A 22,366-nucleotide genomic window follows, 5' to 3' on the forward strand; every position below is an offset into this window, starting at 1 on the left:
TGTAAACAAACATTAATCTGCCTTAAAAACATAAAATACCAGACGTATATGCTATCGTCTGTGTACATGTGGGTGCATGTGCATGGCCTGTATGCATGTGCATGCATTTGTGTGTGCCTGTGTGTGTGTGCCAGTGAGAGAAGCTGTAATGAGTGAGAACATGTGTTGAATAAGCATTCCAAAATATATTACATTGCACAGTGACACAAGTCTGAATCACTATAATACACACTCAGTCACACGGACACGCACGCGCACACACACACACACACACACTCACACGCATGCACACACATGGTAATGAATACAAACACACACATACACACACACACACACTCACACTCACATGGACACGCACACACACACACGCACGCATGCACCTGCAGGCACGCACACACACAAACACGCACGCATGCACGCACGCATGCACCCGCACGCACACACACACACACACTCTGAACAGGGGAAACATCCTGAGCATGCAGCCTGGATCCCAGCAGACCACACGTGGCTCAAACAGCCAGACTGTCCCAGGCCCACTGCTGTAGCCCTGCATTATTAATACTTTCATCAGTGGCTCTAAACTGGAGACACGCGTATCCTTTCCCCCAAAGGGAGGGAACACCCAGGGTCTCAGCCCATCCCCCTGCCTTCTCCACAGCACTACTGATCCTCCATCACAGAGCTGAACATTATTTCATGTGCATCTTCTCTCCAAGCTGACCTGGGAGAGAGAATTTTACGGTGCAGCTCACTCATGGGAGTGAACCGACCTTACTGAATTATCTGCATTTTTTTTTCAAACTAATGCTATTCACATGCCTCGTAATCATATTCATTTATCTCTCTTCATCACAGATGCATACCAAATACTACTGAAATGAGAGCTCTGAATGTCAGTGATAAATGCGTGTGACTGTCACATTGATCTCACAGGGTTGGAAAACCCCCTGTCCATGTTGTTACCATCCAACAGCAGTTCACAAGCCCAATGAGTACTTAGACTGAAGGTCCAGACGGTCCTGCCCGACATCGTAAAAAGCGAAGGGCATGATCCCCTATCCTGCTTGTAATGTCTCTTTTAGACAGGTGTGTTTGACACGCCTCTCAGTCGGGTTAGGCCAGGCCGAGCCGCACGCCTGAGGCATTTATCTGACAACTTTACGAACTTGTGAGTGATGAGGCCTCATTAGCAGAGCCCCGTCAAACAGAACAGTGGCTTTCTTCTCCGTCCCCCCTTAAAGGCTGGCGTGTTCCGAACGGTTCGGTAATGGCGGGCGGCGGACTGGCGCGTGCTGAGCTCCGAAATTCATTCGCATTTCTGCACGAAGGGAAACGGCGGTGCGTGTTTGATTTATTGTCTCTGAAAACGCCTTTGGAAAAGACTCCCAAATAAAGGTTTTAGGTTTTTTATGTGGGAGACTGGGTTTCACTGCTGAAGGAAAAGAGGGTCGGGACTTGAGGGTAGACACTCACCCCCTGAGAATGAAGCCACATGACCTTCCCCATATTCTTTCACAAAAACACACAGTCCCACACACACACACTCTTACATTCATATACATGTCCACACCCCCACGCCCCCACGCCCACTAATTCCAGCGCTAAGTGTTAGCTGCTAAGCTCCACAAAGAGTTCTCTCACGCTGAAATGAACCACAGGTTTCATTAAATCTGTTGAAGCCATTTAATGATGCCGAGAAGATAATTGCTTGTTTCCAAACAGCCACTTTCCCAATACTGTCATGTGCTTGTGTGGGGTTATAGAGTTCTTAAAAGCATTCTATGTAGAATTTTCACCTTGAAAATATTGTGAAACAACCATGCTCAGTCGTTACTATGATGCACTGGCCCAGTCCTTGTTTGTCTGCCTGTATCTGTTATTCTAAAAAGTGTTTGGGATGTTTCTGGGCGTGACCCTTTTTCTCTGGGCTGTATCTGAAAAGTGGCCAACAGAAGAAGAAGGAGAGGAAGAAGAGCAAGTGTGTATGGATTGGCTGCAGTGGTACATTTCAGCTGGGTTAGTGCTGGAGAGATTTGGTGGCTAACCTAACGCTAACCAATCATTAGGTTAGCGTTCGGTAACATTAGGTAGCTGCCGTTATTAGATGGCTTAATTCAGTTGTTTGGCAAGGTTGGCTGGCTGGTCATGATTGCCTGAGAATTCGCTGTGGGTCCAATATTTTACAAAGTAAAACTTAAGGCTGGAGAATAAGATTCTAGTCCCCTTCTCTTGGCTCATATGGGCTAGCTAGCTGTCGGGAAAGTTCACCGGTCAGGAAATCCTACTATCCCGTTTAAGTTTGGTATTTTTTCTGGATACGACTGCAGTTTGAGTACTATAGACTAATGTCCGAGGTCAGTGAGACACTGCATTTTCCACTAAATACATAACGTAGCTGAATGTATGGTCTTGTGCCTTTGTTGCTACGGGGGTTGGCTGGCTGGCCATGGGAAAGGGGATGGCAGCCTCCCATCCAGCTACACAGAGGGACAGGTATACGACTTTGCTGTAATAGATAGAGAAATTTAGACTATGTAAAGATACAAAATAATAGTAATAAAAATTCAAAAAACAGCAACAATGAATTGATGTGGATATAGGTGCTTATGTTATTTTATGCTGTATATGGCAGTGAAGTGGAAGCTTTTACTATTGAATATACTGTATGTCAGTAGTGCATTTTGCCATTCTTTTGACTGCCTCACTGGTATAAATGCAGCTATTGCTGTATTTTTGAAAAAGACATGATTCCAACAGTCTGCAATACAATGTTATAAAGCTACCATCATAGTAGCTGGAGCAAAATATCTGGCTGCTTGTTGGTGAGTGAGCTTCATCATCTTGGGGGTGTAGGCAGGGCTGAGAATGGAGGAGGAGACGTTTTTGATTGTGGATGTAGGAGCAGGAAAGAAATCCTGCATAGTATGTCTTTAAAGCTGTGGTAGGAGTGTCAGTACTCTTGGACAGGCCACTGAATGTCCTGTCTGCTTGTGTCAGGCTGCTGTATAGGCTGCTCCTCTTAGACTAAATGCTTAGATCAGGAGGAGCATCCACACATCGTGGCTGTCACTGTGACCTATACTAGATTCTGAATGAATACAGATGAACTTCCGGAGCTGTGTACTCCTTCATCACCCTCGCAAACACACATGCTTGAACCATATACCATCTCTCTACCTTGCCCTGTCCATCGCTCTCCCCCTATTTTTCTCTCATCTCTTCCCTCATGAACTCACTGCTCTCTCCATCTTTTTTTCTTTCCCTCATCTCCCTTTCTCTCTCTCCATCCTTCTATTTATCTTCCCTCTTCTCAGTCTCCTTCCCTGTCCTCCCCTTTCTGGTGTTCTCACACTTTATCTCTCCCACTCTCACACTCTCTCTCTCTCTCTCCCTATCCACTGATCCTTGTTAAGGCAGAATACAGCCCTCTCTCCTGATTGGCTGAAGGGCTTTTCCGCATGGCAGAACCTTGGATTCCTGCAGTACACAGATCACCAAAGTCAGCAGCAAAGTTACTTGCAAAGAAAAGTTCCAGCACTATGCTGGCCTACTTTCCTACTCTCATCCTCCTCTTCTCTCACTCTCATCCCTTTATACTTCTCCACACTGATTGGCAAGATGCTGCTGTACTTTATTCAGCACTGCAGCTCCCACAGTCTTGATACCTACCTCAGTCGCAGGTGTGTGTGTGTGTGTGTGTGTGTGTGTGCGCACGTGTGTATGCTTGAGTGAGCTTGCACGTGTGTGTGCGTGTATGAGTATGGGAGCGACAGAGCGATGTATCTGTCAGTAATAATGTTTGTCTCTGCTGTGTTCAGGCTGCCTGTGTACCTGTCATGCTGAGTAACGGCTGGGAGCTTCCCTTCTCTGAGATCATCAGCTGGAACACAGCCGCTGTGATCGGGGACGAGAGGCTGCTGCTGCAGGTAGGAGTCCCGCTGGCCGACGGCCCCCCTGATGTGTACAGGAATGACAAAAACATGTTTTTCAAATGTGTAAGGGTAGGAACACACTACAGAAATAACCTGTTCTCACCCCTCCCACCATCTTCTCTGAGGGTGTGCATATCCCTCATGGCCCAGCGCCCCATAGCACTTCCTGGGAAACATCCTGCTGTGGTACAGTCTCCGTTTACTGCATGGGCAGTGGTGTGGATGCTTTAATAAGCCTTACTGTCGAAGCTGTGGAAACGGCCCCACGCCACCATCTTCCCAAAAACACACCAAAGCTTACCTGACGCCGGCGTGCTGTGCCGCTCACTCACAACAGGAAATTTGACATGTGGCCCAGCCAGACCTAGCACATTTTCCCCATCCAGTCAGATGCCCATGAACGGTCACATAAATTATGCTGTTTTTTTCACTCTGTTTTTTCCTCTCTTTATTTGCCCATTCATATGGAACATTTTTTCTGAAAATTAGGGTTATTTCTTCGTTGTTGTGTCTGTAGTTTTTATATAAATACATTTTATATACATTATACATATAAATGCATATATACATACAGGGCCATCTGGGAGATATGAGGCCTTGTGCAAAGTCAGCAGTGTGAGGCCTCTATCATGATGCGCTACATACATGTGCAACGTGCATGTCTTTTTTTCTCATGCACAATACGTTGTAACAAATGCGCTCATCATGTGCCCTCCACTGTTGCAGCAATGTAGCCTACCCTATGTTACACTTCTGATTAGATAATAGACAATAATAGAATACTATAGCTGCTAGTATTTAGATTAGCTTACAACCATGTATAATAGGATTTAGGATTTATAAAGCAGTCGTACTCCCCATTGAACAAGCATATTTTTAGCATCCGCAGTTGATATGTGAACATTCACAGATGTATTAAAGGTAGACCCTGGGCTGACAAAGAAGCAAAATGAGCGAGGTGATGCCGGAGTTAAAAACTTAAGGGCTGCACTGACCGGAAATCATCCTGTGAGCATAGCAGGGTGCATTTTGCAATGGATTTGAATCATGTGCTGCCTGTTTTATGTTGTGCTCATTGTGTGCTGGGCAAATTCCCTCAGGGTCAATACATTTCATTAATTATTTAGTTATTATCCTTGTAATTTCAGTCAATGAAACCATAGCTTGCTAGCCAGCTATTTCAAAATAGAAATGAAAATGATAATGTTTATTATAGCTGTCTAGCTAGTTGTAGAAGTTTATTTATTGATTTATTTGCTAAAATGCTAAGGATTCAGGATCATGCGGACATACAACTCACCAAAAAGAAAATAGTTACCTCTTCACTTGACAACATTGTGCTGATATCTTCCCTGAATAATTGTATTGTAATCTAGCTATATTATATTTTGTTCATACAGAGGTTTGCTATTATAATGGGTATAAGCAAGCTATAATATCATGACCTACCCATTACAGGTCAGACATTGAAGTATTTCTGCACATTGAATGCACAGTTCTGCCACTCATTTTGTTTGATTTGTTTGTCTGATCACTTCATTACTCGTGAAGCATATATCATATCTGTGTACTGCTGTCAACCTCACTAGATGCCTGATTTCTTGGTGACTTGGCATCCTGTCCTTGTAGATTCCATCCACAGTTCGATCAATCCATCAAGATAAAATCCTGGCTCTAAGACAGCAGACGCAGTTCCTGTGGGAAGCCTACTTTTCCTCAGTGGAGAAGATTGTACTGACCACTCTAGAGGTAAGACATGAAATAGCCATGTTGCATGTGATTATGTACAGTACGTTGGTGTTTGTACATATATATGCAAGCATTGGTACAGTGACACAATAACAATTATTGTTATTTCGGCTCTGTTCTCCAGCACATTGAATTTGAAATAAAACAATGAAGATGTGGTTAAAGTGCAGACTGTCAGATTTAATTTCCATCCATATCAGGGGATCCATGTAGGAATTACAGCCCTTTTTATACATTTTCCTCCCATTTTAGGGGACCAAAAGTAACAGGACAATTAGCTGCTCAGCTGCTTCTTAGCCAGCTCTGTGTCTTGGCGCCATTAGTTCAAGCACTCGAAAGCTAACAAAAGAAATATGTATGGGATTGCTAATGCTGTTGTTGTTGCTCCTTAACATGAAGATCATATTATAAGCAGGCCATCATTAGGCTGAAAAATGAGAATAAATTGATCAGACATTGCTGATGCATTGTTATGAAACAAGAACGCACTGGTGAGCCCAGCAATAGCAAATTCCCTGGTGGACCACAGAAGATCACTGTAGTGCATGAAGAATACTTTGAATTGTGAAGAAAAACCCTCTTTCAGCTGTCAGACAGCTCAAGAACACTCTTCAGGATGTAGGCATAGATATGTCAAAGACTACCTGAAAGAGTACACTACACCAGCATAGCTCAGTCCCTCAGAGGGTTCACCACAAGATGCAAACCACTGGTAAGCCTCCAGAACAGAACGGCCTGGCTAGAGTTTTATGGACAGATGAGACGAGTGTTAACCTGTATGAAATTGGGCAAGTGTGGAGAAGGGAAGGACCTGCTCATGATCCAAAGCACCCCTCCTCATCTGTGAAACATGGTGGAATTAGTGTTATGGCTTGGGCATGTATTGCTGCCACTGGAATTGGCTCCCTTGTATTCATTGGTTACGTGACTACTACAACAGCAGCACAGTGTACAGAATTATCTTATTGATGAAAATCTTCAGATCCTGCCAAATGCCTCAAAACACATTGGATGGCGCTTCAACCAACAGAAAGACAATGACCCCAAACATACTGCTAAAGCAACATAGGAGTTTTTCAGTTCTTGACTGGCCAAGTCATTCACCCAGTCTGAATCCAATTGAGCATGCGTTTCATATGCTAAACAGAAAACTTAAGGACCCGAGCCCCTGAAAAAAGCAGGAGCTGAAGATGGCTGCAGTACAGGCCTGGCAGAGCATCACCAGAGAAGACATACAGCACCTGGTGATGTCTATGGGTCACAGACTTCAAGTAGCCATTGCATGCAAATGATATGCAACAGTGTAGTAAACACTTTCATTTACATTACATTAATATGTCCCAAACATTATGGTGCTCTTAAATAGGGGGGCTATGTATAAACAGAGCTGTAGTTTCTATGTGGTGAAACCAAAGTGTATAAAAAATTATTTTAAATAAAAGCTGAGTGCGCTCATGTGAATTGTTTGATTACAAATTTAAAATGGTGGAGTCCAGAGCCAAAATGAGAAAATGTCTTGCCCAACATTGTGAGCCATAAAATATATATATATTTATATATATATTTTATAGTATGTATATATTTTGTGTGCACATATAAAAGTACATAAGTTTACAGCATTTGGAGGTATGTGATATTGATTTTTTCCATTCCCAACTGGTCCAGTCTGGATGGCCATGCCCAACTTCACTTTGTCTGAGCATTATGCAATGCCCACATCACTTTCACATCAGAAAGCATACCCCACCAAGAAAATAAACCTGTCCCTCTGAAAACCCATGGTGCCTATGGAAAAGCACTATGTAGTTTTTATTTATTATTATTTTGCATGCACATCAGGAAACATTCTATTTAGCTTTCTAAATCCGTATTAAAGAGTGTTCCTGCCTAATTAAATTAGTAGGACAATTACAATATTAAGCTGAAGTTGTGTATGTATTCAGTTAAATGAAAATGACTGTCAAGTAAATTATGCAATAAATTAATTTATTGAAAAGGTGATGAGGAGTGCTGGTTTGGTATTGGTTGGCCAACCCAGATTAAAATCAGGATACGAACAGGCTGAGCATCTTAACCAGCATATTAGTTTTCATAGCATACTCAGGACTGCTGTTTTTTTTTGAGAAGGCTGACCTTGATAAACACAAAACGGTGTATTTATCCCCACAAAAGGATAAGGTACAGCTTACGATATGTAAATGCCATTACTTCTGTAGTGCTAACATTACCCACCTCATGTTTATTCATACTTCTTTTTGAAAAATCTTGTTAAAACCTTAAAAAGAGATGGGGATGCATCTCTAAGCGAGTTTAACTCTCTCCACCTGCTGCGGCTTAAGCGGCAAGGATGTGGCGTTTTATACTCCTGGCCCATCTTTTTATGAAACTCATCTGCCAATCAGGCGCTGACTGCTCTCCACAGAGATGCTGAAGCTAATCACTCATTTTGAAGGACTAGTTTTCATTATTATCCTTGTTTTAGTGTTCCTCTGTGTAGGTGCTCTTAGCTGTTGATTTTAGATTGAGTAGTTAATCCACATGGTTTATGTTTGATTATGTTTGTTGTGGTTGATGAGAGAAATTGTCTCTCAGCCTGAAATTTCTTGGCTGTATTACATCAGGCCTCTTTACTTTTAAATGTTTGCGTTATCCACAGGTTAACTGAAATGACACAATTTCATGCCATTATGACAGTGACATAAATTAAAGGTCTCACCTGACTGTCCATCCTCTACCATTCACCCACCCCCACCCCCAGCTTCCAGCTCTGGCTCTGTTCTCAAGTCAGAATAAGTTTTAGCCTGAAGGAAAAATGGTATTAGACTGGACTGGAGTCTCCCTTCCCCTGCTTTACACAAATGCTGTTGTTAAGTGCTGTTGTTGAATGAGTGGACAAGCTGTTAAGTGCACTGATTTTATGTCTGTTTTTGGATAGATCATCCAGGACAGAGTAGTCCAGCACCCGTCCCGCAGCAGCCTAATGTGGAACAGCCACCCTGGGGGGCTGTTTGTCTTGCCGCAATACTCCCCCAACCTGGGAGATTTCCCCTTCTACTACGCCGGGCTGGGTGAGTTCTGCTAAACCTCTTACCTCAGTAATCACTGCTCTGGGTGTGACTTACTGACCCCTGTTACCAAGCTGAAAAAGACTGAGAAACGTTATTTCGTGATGAGCTTTGAAATCACAGGGTCAAGGAGCTGGTCAGATCAGGTGTATATGGAAAGCCTCAAACTGCTGTTTCATTTGTGGGGATATTTGCTGGTGTATTCCTACTAAGTGGACTGTAACCAGCTTGGGTTTTTGAAATGTTATTATTTTGAACTCCCTGGCATCGCTGCCAGGCATTTTTTCATTGGCTTTTTCACTATCCCATTCCAAGTAAGGTCTTACTGCCATCCGCACTGGTAAGGGGGCTTTAGTGCTGTCTTCGCTGGAAAAAAACTGCAGAAATAGCCGTCCCCACGTCTCTTCATTCCTCTCACCGTCCTCTCTGAGGGTGGGCATGACCTAAATCTGGCCCTCTATTGATCACAGTTTGGCTTGAGTGTATACTGGTGGGGTCTGTGCTGTGCATTCTTAATGACATGCAGTTACAGGGTAGCTGGCTGGGGATTTGTAAACACAGGATTAAGGTGCATTAGGCGTTACCTTTAGTTTTGGCTATGCCTTAGCTAGACGGTTTTCCGGTTCCTGAAAGAAATTTAAAGGAAATGTCAGGCAGGATTACAGTCAAAAAGCAGCTGTGGAAGAAGTCCAGGCACTCATGGTGTTCTGGGAAAAAAGCCATTGTCCGGGAACAGATTTTATCTATGATGAGTAAAACAAGTAGGTGCTCTTGAAAATTATCTGAAAACCCTGGGCTAAAGATGTACAACAACACAGTGTTGCGAAAAAGATTAAAATACACACTACTGTTTTCATTTTTGCATAGATATTTAAAGGAAACTCATGTGGTGCTGGTGGCTACATCCTATTCCTGAAAGCACTATTTTATATAATGCATACCTACAGTCAGTTTCAGATCAAGCATTCTAATGCAATTATTCCTTAAACAACTTATAGTGCTATTGTTTTCTTCCTCAGAAATTTAGGCATCAGAATTATTAGTACCCATAAATATTCATTTAAACAAAATCAAAGTTAAATCTGCAATAAAATTCTACTTTAAGTTCATCTCAGTCTTAAGGAACTGCAATACATTGCATTTAACTGACACTCTTTTGAACAGTATCCATATGTACGGTTGGATATATACCAAAGTAATTCAGGATAAGTGACTTGCTCAATGGTACAGCAGCAGTGTCCTACCTGAGAAAGAAACCTGCAAGCTTTAGATTATGAGTCCAGTTCTCTAACCGTTATACTGTACTGCTGCACCACTTCCTGTTTCCCTGTGTTGTAAAAATTAGGTAAACAGACATGTAAAATGCCTTCCATTACCATGAACAAAACAAAAAATAAGTAAAGAAAAAATTAAGAGACTGATGGTTGTTGACATACTCAAGTGAGGTATTGGTACAAAAATATATAAACGGGTAAACATACTGCTAAGCACTGTTAGGGCAATAATCAAATAATTAATAATCAATAATCATCCAGAAAAGTTCTGCACTTGCCCAGAAGAAGGTGCAAGTGCTTGTTGTCCCCACGCATAGCGTGGATCATGATGGAGACAGAGAAGGACCCAAGGATCACAGTTCAAGAAGTGAGGAGTTTAGTTACATCTTGGCGTCACAAGTTGCTTTCCTAAACATCATTTGAACTATGACTGGTGCCAGGTGCTATGGTATGATGAAGCTTTGGCCACGCACACTGACTACACGTTAGGCATCAAAAGAGGGATGCATGCGAGGAAAAGCACCTCATACTTACTGTCCAGTAAGGTGGTACATCATTAACGCTTTCTGGCCGTTTTACTCCCCTGGCCCTGGGGCTCATGGTAAGATCAATGGCATAATGAATTCCATCCACTACCAGGACATTTTGACCAAAAACCTGGTTGCCTCTGCCAGGATGCTGAGACCATAGCTGGGCATTCCAACAAGACAATCGCCCCAAAATACCTACATAATTAACACTCAAATGATTCTGTGAAAACAAAATTAATGTTCTGCAATGGCAATGGGTTTAAATGGAAGATGGCAGTCTTTAAGTCCAAATCAGCATTTAAAAAAAAAAAAGAATATCGGTTATATGATTTTGTCATCATATAGGATTCATTCAACATATTTTTTCCCTTCAAGTATGTAATGTTTGGTAAATGACAGTTAATATCAATAAACAGCTAAACGTAAATGAAAAACTTTATTGTCCTCTCTTCAAATCCAGTAGGTGCTATGCCTTTATTTTAATTACCTCAGTCTAAAAATAATATACAAACTCCAGATGAACAACCACGTGTCAAGTTCATTAGCATTTTTAATGTCTGTAGTGTGGTTTCTTTTCAGTTTTTATTTTCACTTCAGCCATCCAAGCCACCTGCACAGGCAAGTAATTTTGTGTACAGCCTTGGCCCAGTGTTTTCTGACAGGCAGTGTGATGGCACAAAGAAAGCTTCACTAACCAAACTGGAGTTGAGAGACCCATGCTCAACTCTGCTTGGCATGGACTGTGTGGCACGGTCATTAGTGAATACCAAACATGATATTACAATATGATGTATACAAATACTGACTTTATTGGCTTGTTGACCAAAACCTTGTCTCTACGCACTGCATTTGATGGTCTCTCAGATCAATACATGCTTTAATAAGTGCTTTTTTTCATATTGTGAATACAAAAATGAAGCAGCCTTCAGAGAGATATTTCAACTACTCCAATTACTTGTTTATCATGGTGCCACCAATTAATAGTAGCAGGGTAGGCTACCCTTTTCTACTTGGAAAGCTAAAGGCTGCCAGTTTTGAGACTGTTACAATGATTGAGCAAATACATTGAGTGACATTGTAGCATCTATATCGCCAATTAAACAAGAGATTAAAGGTGAATCAGCAAGTAGCCACTAAGATTATTCTTGGGTATATTAAAAAGGATTGCATCTGAGAGGTGAACTTCAGGGCAGAATAAAAATCACTATGTTTCTACACTGTTACAAGGGAGAAGGGGATTTTGTGTAGCTGGATAGATAAATAGACTATAAATCATTTAATTGTAAATGTCCTGGGGCTCATGTATTCTTGTTTGTCTCCTAGGTGTTAAACCATACCCCAAATTCACTGCGGTCATCCATGCCGTGACTCCCCTGGTTTCCCAGTCTCAGCCCATTCTCAAGCTCCTGGTTGCTGTCGCCAAATCACAGTACTGTTCCCAGGTAAGGACCAGAATACAGGTGTGAGAGTGACCATGATGAGCCTTCATCCACAATAACTTCTCATATTGTAAACGAGTATTGAGGTCATCGGATGGGGAAGTGTAAAAAAAAAAAAAAAAAAATGTTTTGTTTGTCTTAATTAAAAATCAGTTGTAAAAAAAACACTAACAACCAACACGCAGAAATTAGAATTTTTCTTTTTAGTGTCACAGAAAAAATGGATTTATTTCAGTTTTTTTGACACTGAGGGTAGTAAGTTCTAATGCTGCCACTGCTGGCACCAAGCAGCTGCAACATTTAATGAATACATATGTGTTATTTTTTACTAAGATGTTCTCCTTTGTAATTCAGTTCAGTTTTCTATGGTAAGCTTAGCGATTATTCCAAGTTGTCATACAGGAAATGTTTCTGATGTGGGAAAAAAAATCCCAAATTGATTATTTATATTGGATCTCAAAAGAAAAAAAAAACCCTAAAAAGTATTGCCAATTCTGAAAGTCTTTTTTACAGGATGTCACACTTGATATTCATTCCGGTCCGTTCTGGTGGGAACACGTTATCTCTATGCTGTTTGACACATGAAATGACCATCTTAAATCTGATAATTTAAGATAATTTCAGCTTCAACCTCCATGAGAGCCTTTTTTTCTTTCTTTGGAATTCTGCCCAAATGAGAGCACAAAATATAATCATTAAGAAGGCGAACATTAAGGGATTCCTGTCCTTGTGTAGCCTTGCACTTTTGTGTTTCTTGGAATTGTCTGTGAAGACAAATAAGAACTAGAAGGTAGGCTCAGTCAACTGTTGCACAATGTGTACGTGGGGAAATCGGGAGGAGGCAGGGGTTGAGTGGAAGAGCTTTGGCTTTGTGGCTCAGGCCAGATTGAGCATGTTCTTTGGGAAAAGCAGAGAACTGGGAATAAGAACAAAACCTTGCCGTTTTGTTTCATTTCCTCGTACAGCCTCTCTTCTCTGAAGGGAAGTGAGCCAGAGAGGATGAGATATAAATAAATAAAGTCTGTTTTGATCTGTCTCTGGTAGAAACACTCCCCGAGACAGCAGCCCACCCACTGTGACTGTTTGTTCCCGGTTTGCCGTCGAGAGGCCTGGTACACGTGTCACTTACGCCCCTGCGAGAACAAAGGGGGGAATATCTTCTGATAGTTCCACCCTCGTTTCAGTGGTTCAACACGGACATTTGCCCTGTGCTCAGGCTGCTGGGCGGCTCATCCTGCTAAGGCGCTGTTCTGGTGTGCGGATGGGCTATTCAGTCCGGTAACGGAGGCTGGACTGTGCCAATGCTGACTGTGGTGCCACTGAGTGATGCGGAATTGTTTTTTGCGTGACCCAGGAAGGGTGAGATTCAGTCAGCTGAGAAGACTGTCTCATCACTCCCCAGCGACTCCCACTGGTCAGTCAGTCACTCGCAGTCTGTTTCTGGTGCTGCAAATGAAGTGTCCTCCTTCAGTTCCTGTCTGCAAGCTCAATGTGTGGGCTGTGCTGTGAAAAGAAGCCGCATCTTTGCTTGTTTTGGAGGAGAGCATGTGCTTATCTGTACTCTCCTGAACTGATAGCGGAGGATGCTGCAGTATGCGCAGCAAAGGAATACAACTGGGCATTCCAAATTGGGAGAAAATGGTGAAAAAAGTCATTGTGGAGGTAGCACCTCAATGTTTCACATGCTTGAGTTCCACTTTTATTATTTAAGCTCTGAAGTTGTGTCTGTAAACCAGTCCCAAACTTGGACCCTTTCCTTACCCCATTTATTTGTACATATGACCTACAATATACTCAGTGACCCTGAAAATAACTTCGTTGCACCGTTGAAGATTGCCTGTGAAGGAAGAGAAATGTTGAACTGAATCAGTGTGTGTAGCTACATACAGGTGTCATGTGTCCCCCACTAAAGTTAAATGAAAATTGATGTTTAACTGTAAAGTCAATGATGGGGTCAATGAAAGATGTAATTACCCACAACCCCACTGAGCACACAATTTGACATGTCAAGTAAAATGTTGCTTGATGAGAAATTAAGCGAGCGGATTAGATGGAGGCCATGCTATTTTCTTCTGATTTTCTGCTGTCAGGTTGAACTGGTTAATTCACCGCTTGAATAGCGCTGTGCCTAACACAATATTGAGATGCCTCTATCCTCTGTACAGACACTTGGAAGGTTTAACAACTGTATCATTATCTTTCCAATGCTCTATACTAGGCTGAGGGGGAAATGGTGTAAAAAATGAATAATTAAGGCAGAGAAAAACTGAATTGATCCATTTTGATCCAACTTAACAGCTCTTTCTTTCTCTTTCTTGGTTTGTCGCCGTGCCTCAGATTGTCGTCCTGTGGAATTGTGACAAACCTCTGCCTGCCAAGCACCGCTGGCCCGCCACTTCGGTGCCCGTCATCGTCATTGAGGGGGAGAGCAAGGTCAGCCATCTTCTGCATTTCCCCACTGCCGCCTTTGCATTGCACTGTGTGCTTCTCGAAAGACCGCAGACCCTGCACTTCTTTGTGAACAGTAGAACGACACACAGCGTGGACTGGCTATGTGGCCTGGTGCCCCGTGGCTGCGAGAATCAAAATCAGACTGTGTAGAGCTCCCTATCATACACAGGGAGCATGGCTTGTATGTTTCTCTCTCTGAGGTTCTGGGAATGTTATTTTTCTTCTTCCAAACCAACAGTGCAGTGCTAAGCCTACAGACCAGCCTTTTGGGTTTTGAATTGCAGTTTTTCAAGGTTGTTGTCGAGTAAGATTTATAATGGAGGCCCTTTAAACTTTGAGTGCAACACCAGCCAGCACTCAGCCCCACTATTGTATTTGTGGCTTCGCAGCAAGCAGAGTCATGGCCATTAAAGAGAAAGGGAAAAAAGGAAGTGCTGATCATCCGCTGAGCAGATCCAGCACTCCCTGTTACAACAGAGTACAAATTCCCCCTTTGGCAAATGTGTCAAACATCTAACATTACAAATGCAATGTATTACTTCTGCAATGCAATACAAGCTGCCTTCTCCCATTCAAAGCTGAGACAGTGTGCAGTTAAAACACTTAAAGTGATGATGATATTGAATTGCATTCAAGATTTATTGCACTGTTTGTCTCGGAGCACTTTATAGTGATGTGGGCGGACCCACCTCAACAACTACCAACAGCAGCTATTTTACTCTGGAACACTTACCACACATCATCTGGGGGGTGATGTGGGAAAGATTTAGTGGGAGAGCTTTATTTATCCAATTAAACCGTCTGGGGGAAGATTAGATGGTCAGATTAAGAGTGAGAAATTGGGTATTTGAAAATGCCACTAAGGAACACTCTAGCTCTTTGAAATAAGCGCGATGGGATCCTTAATGATTGCAGTGAGTCCAAGCCCTCAGTTGAAAGTTCCTTCAGAAAGAGGGAACGGGAAAACAGAAAGAATGGCCACTGTCTGTGCACTGTCTCTGCCCAGGTTGTTTTGAGCTTATGGAATTGGGAGTTTGTCAGAGCCACGGTCTTCGAGTTCTGTCTGTCTGTCTACTTTTTTGGCTGTCTAACATTGCCCTTTTGATACGTTTCACCAAGGAACTCAGCATTGTTATTATGTATACCCAACCACTCTGCTCTTTGAAATAAACAATGAAAAAGTAATGTTCTTTTCTAAAACATGTTTAAACTTGTTCAATTTAAATTTCACTTTAAGAAATGATTATTGGGAAAAAACATCTGGGAACCATATCTCAGAAATTAGTAGGTAGGTACTCAGTATGATTGGTACTGATTTTTACAAGAACAAGAGATGCAACAACCAAGAGCCACTTTTTTTGTGTATTTTTGACATTTTATAAAGCAGCCCCTACATCTTATGTTTTATATAACTGAAAACATCTAGTGCAAAGTGAAAAATTCTAGAAATAGTCTGACCTTTAGAACTGGATCTTGGTATGTGTGGTTTGATATTCAAATTGTATCCGAATTCTCAAAAACAAAATAACATTTGAGCGTAAAAATTTATCTTTGATTGTGAAAGAAAAAAAAATGTGACGTGTCTTTATTGGAGCGGTCTTCCTTTCAAAGTGGGTTGCGTTAAACCAAGAATAAATCTTGCATTTTAGCGCCTCCTCTGTTGAAAGCTGAAGTCACTGGGCTATGCGGATCATTACTATCATGCGGTTACTTGATGGAAACGGCACTCATTTCATCCCTGGTTCCTCAGAATGATCAGAATGCGTCTTTTCTTCCACTGGTAATATAGTGAATAAGAGATCTAAGGCCACATGCATCAAAGTTTGCGTAGAATCCGAACTAAATATGTGCTTTCACATTCCTTATTTTTCTCAGATTTACCAAACACTGCGTATACTTGTGTCATGATAAATCAGAGCATCCAGATGAAATCAGCATAACGTTTTCTCACAAGATCAGGTTTAGTGTCTACTCCTACATATACCGTAAATACTGAAAGCTGATAGCACCCATCGACCTTAACAGTGTTTCAGCTACAGGATAAGTGTGAATGCATGTTCCATTAGTCACATCTTGGTCCATCTTATTTGTTAAAATAAGGCAATTCATTTTTCCTTTTCATTCTTGACTGAAATTAAAAATGGCAAGTATGGTTGTGTGGAAATGAATTTTTGGAGAAAAATGATATTGAGGAGTTGCAATGTTTGAGAACAGTAAACATTTGGGTATTAGGGTCATGGGGGTTATGCATGCTTACTATGTCCAACAGAATTCTATCTCTGGAATATTTCAAAATTAATTCAACCTATTCCCGAAAATTTTAACTCTTCTTTAAGTGGTAAGCAGTGGTGGGGTAAACTTTTAGGTAGCTTTAATAGAACTGCCATTTTCTGAAATGCAAATGTAAGCAGAAAAAAATGCAAATTTGCTAATGGCAAGGTGATATCTGCAACAGTTAATTTGTGTGAGACAGTGAGCAGTGAACTGTGGGTGTGCATACATAATGCATGACCATAGAAGAAGAGCAGCTGTCCGTACTTTGAAATGTTGTGAATGTTTTAAATCACTTTTGCCTGAAGAAGTCAAAAGAAAGCCTTTCTTTTCCTTTTTTAATCATTATTTGGCTTCTTGATACAGCAACTGTCAGTAACAGAAGTTCATAGAAAGTTCACACAGGAAAGTTAAAACATGAACAATCCCGTTTTACTTTGAGCGTACTGTATAACTTGAAACAGAAATAGATTGTTGTGTGTGAGTATACAGATTGCTTTTTTCTGTGCCAGATAAGAGGGTAAACTTAAACGTTATGGGTGGAGCTATCATGTGCCAACTGGCATGATTGAAAGCCAATAAAAATACAGTGCTCTTCGTATTACTGCACTGTGATTGATTCATATAAGTGAGCCATTGATTGGACATTATAGCTTTAGCCATTCATGCTTTAGTGAAGCTTCATTCTCCCATGGCTGGCACCAGGCCAGTATACAGTACAGTGGCTTTCTCCTAATGCTGCATTCTGTACCTGTGTGCTGTCCATTACAGGTGATGAGCAGTCGATTCCAGCCTTATGAGGCAATTGTGACCGACGCTGTGCTGAGCTTGGATGAGGACACAGTGCTTTCCACCACAGAGGCAAGTAATCTGGTATCTCAAAGCACTTCAGGTCCATCGCTATCATACAGTGCCAGAGCTGGTGTGTCTTTTGACTTTAACCACTCTCATAATGCCATGCACAGATAAGAACAATTGATGCATGACACAGACTGACCAGAATTTATAACTTGTAAAATATGTTTTTTCTTTTTTGAACCAGGGTAATAATGTGTGTGTTCAAGCGTGGCATTGCTGCACTTTCTGGATATAATATGTCATTGTGTCCAGAAGACCATGCCTAGAATTAGCCTCAGCTGTGTTTGAGGTTTGTGTGTTAAGGGTAAATTCACTCAGTCATGTGGGCGTTGTGCAGCTCTGGAAGTGTCTAGGCCACGGGTGTTCTATACGTTGATCACAATCAAGCAGTCGACGAGCCCATGCTGGTAGATTGTGTGTCATTTGTAAAAATGCATCGGTTACTATTCTGATTTTTCACATCTTCGTCCCTCTTCCCTACGGCTTCCTCCTGACAGGCAAGTGTACTAGATTGACGTGAAATGTGGCCAATCAGCTGCAGTTCAGAACTTCTTCACATTGCTAGTGGCAAAAAAAAACTTACATCAGTACTGGAGAAAGCTGCAGAATGGCTCAATTAATCCTGCCTCACTCTAAATGTAGAAAAAAATCATTTGTTGTTATCTTTTCCAAAACATCAAATATCTGATATTCTCATTTGTGGTGAAAAGATTGAAAATGTTAATTAATTTAAATATCTTGGGATTACTTTAGACCCAGCTTTAACTTATAAAAAGCATATTAAAAAGATGACAAATATTTTAAAATTAAGTATCTCAAATTTTAGACATATCCTATTCCTTTCCTTCGAGACTGCTTATATTTATTTGCACGCCATTATTTTTTCTCACCCGGCCTACTCCATATCGAGCTGGTCCAAGCCAGTATGACTACATTTACAGTTGAGGCCAAAAGTTTACACCATACACCTAGGCTAAAGACATTCAAACTTAATTTTTCACAGCTCCACACAATTCGTGTTACCATACATTTCCTGTGTTAAGTCAATTAGGGTATGTACCACATTTCCGTAAGAGGGTCATTTCAAAATATAATAGCTTTTATGTACTATATCAGATTTTCAGTGGGTCAAAATAGCTGATAGTTATGGCCAAACAGATACATTTTTGTTTCATCTGACTAGAGAACACTCCTCAAAAAGGCTAGGTCTTCGTCCTGGTGACAACCTGCAAACTTAATTCTGGTTTTTTTTATGCTGGTCTTGGATTAGGGGCTTCTTCCTTGCGCAACAGCCTTTCAGGCCACTGCTATGTAGGATTCTCTTAATGCTGGACGTAGATACTTTGGTACCTGATGCCTCCAACTCCTTCACCAGTTCCTTTGTTGTTGTCTTGCGGTTCAGTTGAACCAGAGTTCGTTCAGCCCTGGGAGTTAATTTGTGCCTCCTTCCTGAACGATGTGGTGTCTGTGTGGTCCCAAGATTTTTATATTTGCATACAATTGTTTGTACAGATGCTTGTGATACTTTCAGTTGTTTGAAAATTGTTCCTAAGGAGGAACCGGACTTGTGGAGGTCCACAATTGTTTTTCTGAGGTCTTGGCTGAGTTGTTTGGATTTTTTTTTGCTTGGATGGTATCAAGAGCAAAAAGGCAGCGACTCTAAAGGTAGGCCCTTGAATACATCCACAGGTTCCAATTAACTTCCAGTTAACTCCTCATTATGACAATTGGCCATTCAGAAGCTTCTAAAATGGCATTACATCACTTTCTAGAATCTTCCAGACTGTTTAAAGAGACAGTCAACTTGCTGTATGTAAACTTTTGACCCACTGGAATTCTGATATATTGAATTGAAGCTGAAATAAATCTGTCTCCAGTTGATTATTTTAAAATTACCTCTGATGTGAACAAAATAGATGCCCTTATTGACTTGCCAAAAGAAATGTATGGTAACATGAAATGTGCAGTCGTGAAAAACTGAGTTTGAATATCTTTAGCCTAGGTATATGAAAACTTTTGGCCTCAACTATAAACCCCTTTGCTCAATATACAAGAAAGCTCTAAAAATCCTGGGCAAGAAACCACAACACCATGTAACCGTGTAACATACTTACTGATGACATTCACAACATGGTACCACCCTCTTTGAAAGAACTCATTAATTTCTGCTCTGATAACAACAGCAGAATTACAAGGTCCTCAACTATGGGTGGTGACTGTGTTGTCCCCTTCAGATTCAAAAAAATTTGCTCAGTCGGCCTTCTCTGTGAAGGCAGTTAAAAAAGGGAACTCCCATATTAAAACTTCCCCAGATTTTCCCCAGATTTTCCATAATGTTAAAAAGATGGACAAAGGACAATCCAACATGTAATCATTCATTTTAAACTCATATTAATTATTTTTGTCTTATAATAGCTGTAAACAATTTTAATGTCATATTCATGTTGTGATTATGTATATAGTGTACTGTATCTCCAGGAAATATTTTGTTATTTGTAATGAATGTGTCTATAATGTTTGTAATGTTTTTTGCATTGTCGGTGTTAATGTACAGTACTTCTGTTCACCTGCCCAGGGACCGGGGATGAAAATTAGCTGTTCAGCTATATCTCTGATTTAGTGCATCAGATTTCAAGCTTGAAGTCAATGTTTTATTGTACGTGGTCCTTGTTGAATAAACTTTTAAAATAAAAATTAAATTAAATTAAATTAAACATGCCCATTCATGATATACACACGATTGTGGATTAAAGATTTTTTGGGATGGTCACATAACTATCCAATATTTTGTGGTTGTAACAGGATAACTTTGCCAATGCATATTATATGGGGAAAATCAGTCGTGATGCCACAATAAATCTGGCCGATTTCAGGCAGGGAATTTTGCTATTATGGAATTTAAATCTATAGCTGGGATTTTGTCCAGGTATGCTACTGGTTTAATGATTTCATTTTATGTTAATACGGCTTTCTATACAATTTATACGTATATTTTTACGTGATAGTGACAAACTTTTCTAATGCATTTTATATGGCACAGGGCAATCGTGGTGGTGACACAGTAAATGTGTGATGTGTGCCCATTCTTTAGAGTAGAATGCAACTTGGCTTTGTACACTTTCTTTGACCTGTTTATGTGCTTGCTGTTGCATGCATACTGCAAAATGACTAAAGCATGCAGTGTAGACCCATTTCCCTGACACGCACAAACACAAACATGCAGTCCTTCATCCCCTAAAGTAACAGGCTGTACACTGTTGCACCTTGCTGAGGCTGCTCTCCTCTGATAAGGGTAAAGCCCGTCTCTGTACCCCATGCCAAGTTTACACTCATCCTTGCACAGGCTTCTACCAAAACCCCTTTCCAGAAACCAATATGTGCTGAATAGGGTTTCGCTAAGACTGTTCTGGGGTCAGCACACAAGAATGACTAACAAACTGATAGTTTGCAGTAGAATTGTACTTTTTTTTTTTTTGGCATGTCTGGCACCCAAGCTAGCTCTATTTGACAAGCCAGTAAATTGTCACGGCATTGCTGGAAAGCCATACTGCCCCCTGAGAGACAGCTTAGTTAAACATTCGCACATTAATTGATGTAATGACTGTAATTATTCATTCATGCATTAATGAAATATAAAGCTTTTATTAATTTTATAAATGCTAATGAATTGTTTTGCAGAACCTTACCTGAAGTAGACATTACCTGCCCTTTATAAGTGATTCACAAATGGACAGGAATTAATGAACTTCTTGTCACAAATGGACGGACATTAATGAACTTGTTTTTAGCACCTGTCCTGAAGTTATTTGCAAGGGGTGAGCCATGTCTATTTGGGAACAGGCACTGCAATAAATGTTAATGTTTTAGTAAATTATTAATTAATAGAGTCTTATAATAAAGAGCTAGAAAATGTTTTAGAGAAAGGCACCATGGGCCATAAATCAATCAAATTTTATGTATAGTATGCATTTTACAAAGAATTTGTCACAATACGCTTCACAGTGTAGCCTGGCCTATGTCCCTGTAAAGGCAAAGCAGATATAGGTATGGGCATATAGGAAGAAAGCGTGGGAGGAACCAGACTGAACTAACCATCAAATTGCATTGTCATTGTAAAAGTGTTCCAGCATGGTTCCATGTGTATTGATGCCTCTTTTTGGTTCATCTACAGGTGGATTTTGCCTTCACAGTTTGGCAGAGCTTTCCAGAGAGGATTGTGGGATACCCAGCACGCAGCCACTTCTGGGATGCCAACAAGGAGCGCTGGGGCTATACCTCCAAATGGACCAATGACTACTCCATGGTGCTGACTGGAGCTGCTATTTACCACAGGTAGCAGCATAAAAAATAAGGAGAGGAGGAGTAGGGTAGGAGTAATGACTAGAACTAGATCACTGGAGTGATCTAGTTACTTCACAAGGAGTTGTGAAGTAATGGTTCAAGCCCTGGATTGGGGCAGCAATGTAGAGTAGTTCTTAGGATGGTCGATTGGAGCAGTATTGCGATGTAGGTCTGTAGCTTGGGATTGGGGCTGTAGCACATGGTTGCAGTTAGGGTGATAGCAATTCATTCCTAACAGTCTTTACGATGCCTGCCCTGATTTTACCACTATGGCTTGCAGGGTTGAGCATGTTTTTTTCTCAAATAATCTGGCCTGCTTAATAGCATAACCCTGCAGAATGTGAAGTAAAGACTGTTAGGTACCTTGGCGAATGGTATTTACTGAGATATTAATTAAGTAATGAAGTGCCTGAAGGTCTCAGAGTTAGACCTTTAGATTGATAGAATTCACAT

General features: G+C 41.1%; 1 protein-coding gene across 1 annotated transcript in view; it reads left to right on the forward strand.

Moving 5' to 3' along the window:
- ext1b (exostosin glycosyltransferase 1b) overlaps positions 1-22,366 on the forward strand; it is a 122,039-nt gene that overhangs the window by 92,488 nt on the left and 7,185 nt on the right. The window contains exons 3-9 of the mRNA XM_064348414.1: positions 3,822-3,929; positions 5,565-5,684; positions 8,620-8,752; positions 11,877-11,995; positions 14,330-14,425; positions 17,486-17,575; positions 21,744-21,904. Of these exons, the coding sequence (XP_064204484.1) occupies positions 3,822-3,929; positions 5,565-5,684; positions 8,620-8,752; positions 11,877-11,995; positions 14,330-14,425; positions 17,486-17,575; positions 21,744-21,904 (827 nt within the window). The remainder of the gene's footprint in view (positions 1-3,821; positions 3,930-5,564; positions 5,685-8,619; positions 8,753-11,876; positions 11,996-14,329; positions 14,426-17,485; positions 17,576-21,743; positions 21,905-22,366) is intronic.

This window comes from Anguilla rostrata, chromosome 8 (genome assembly GCF_018555375.3).
Source record: "Anguilla rostrata isolate EN2019 chromosome 8, ASM1855537v3, whole genome shotgun sequence".
Taxonomy (NCBI): Eukaryota; Metazoa; Chordata; class Actinopteri; order Anguilliformes; family Anguillidae; genus Anguilla; species Anguilla rostrata.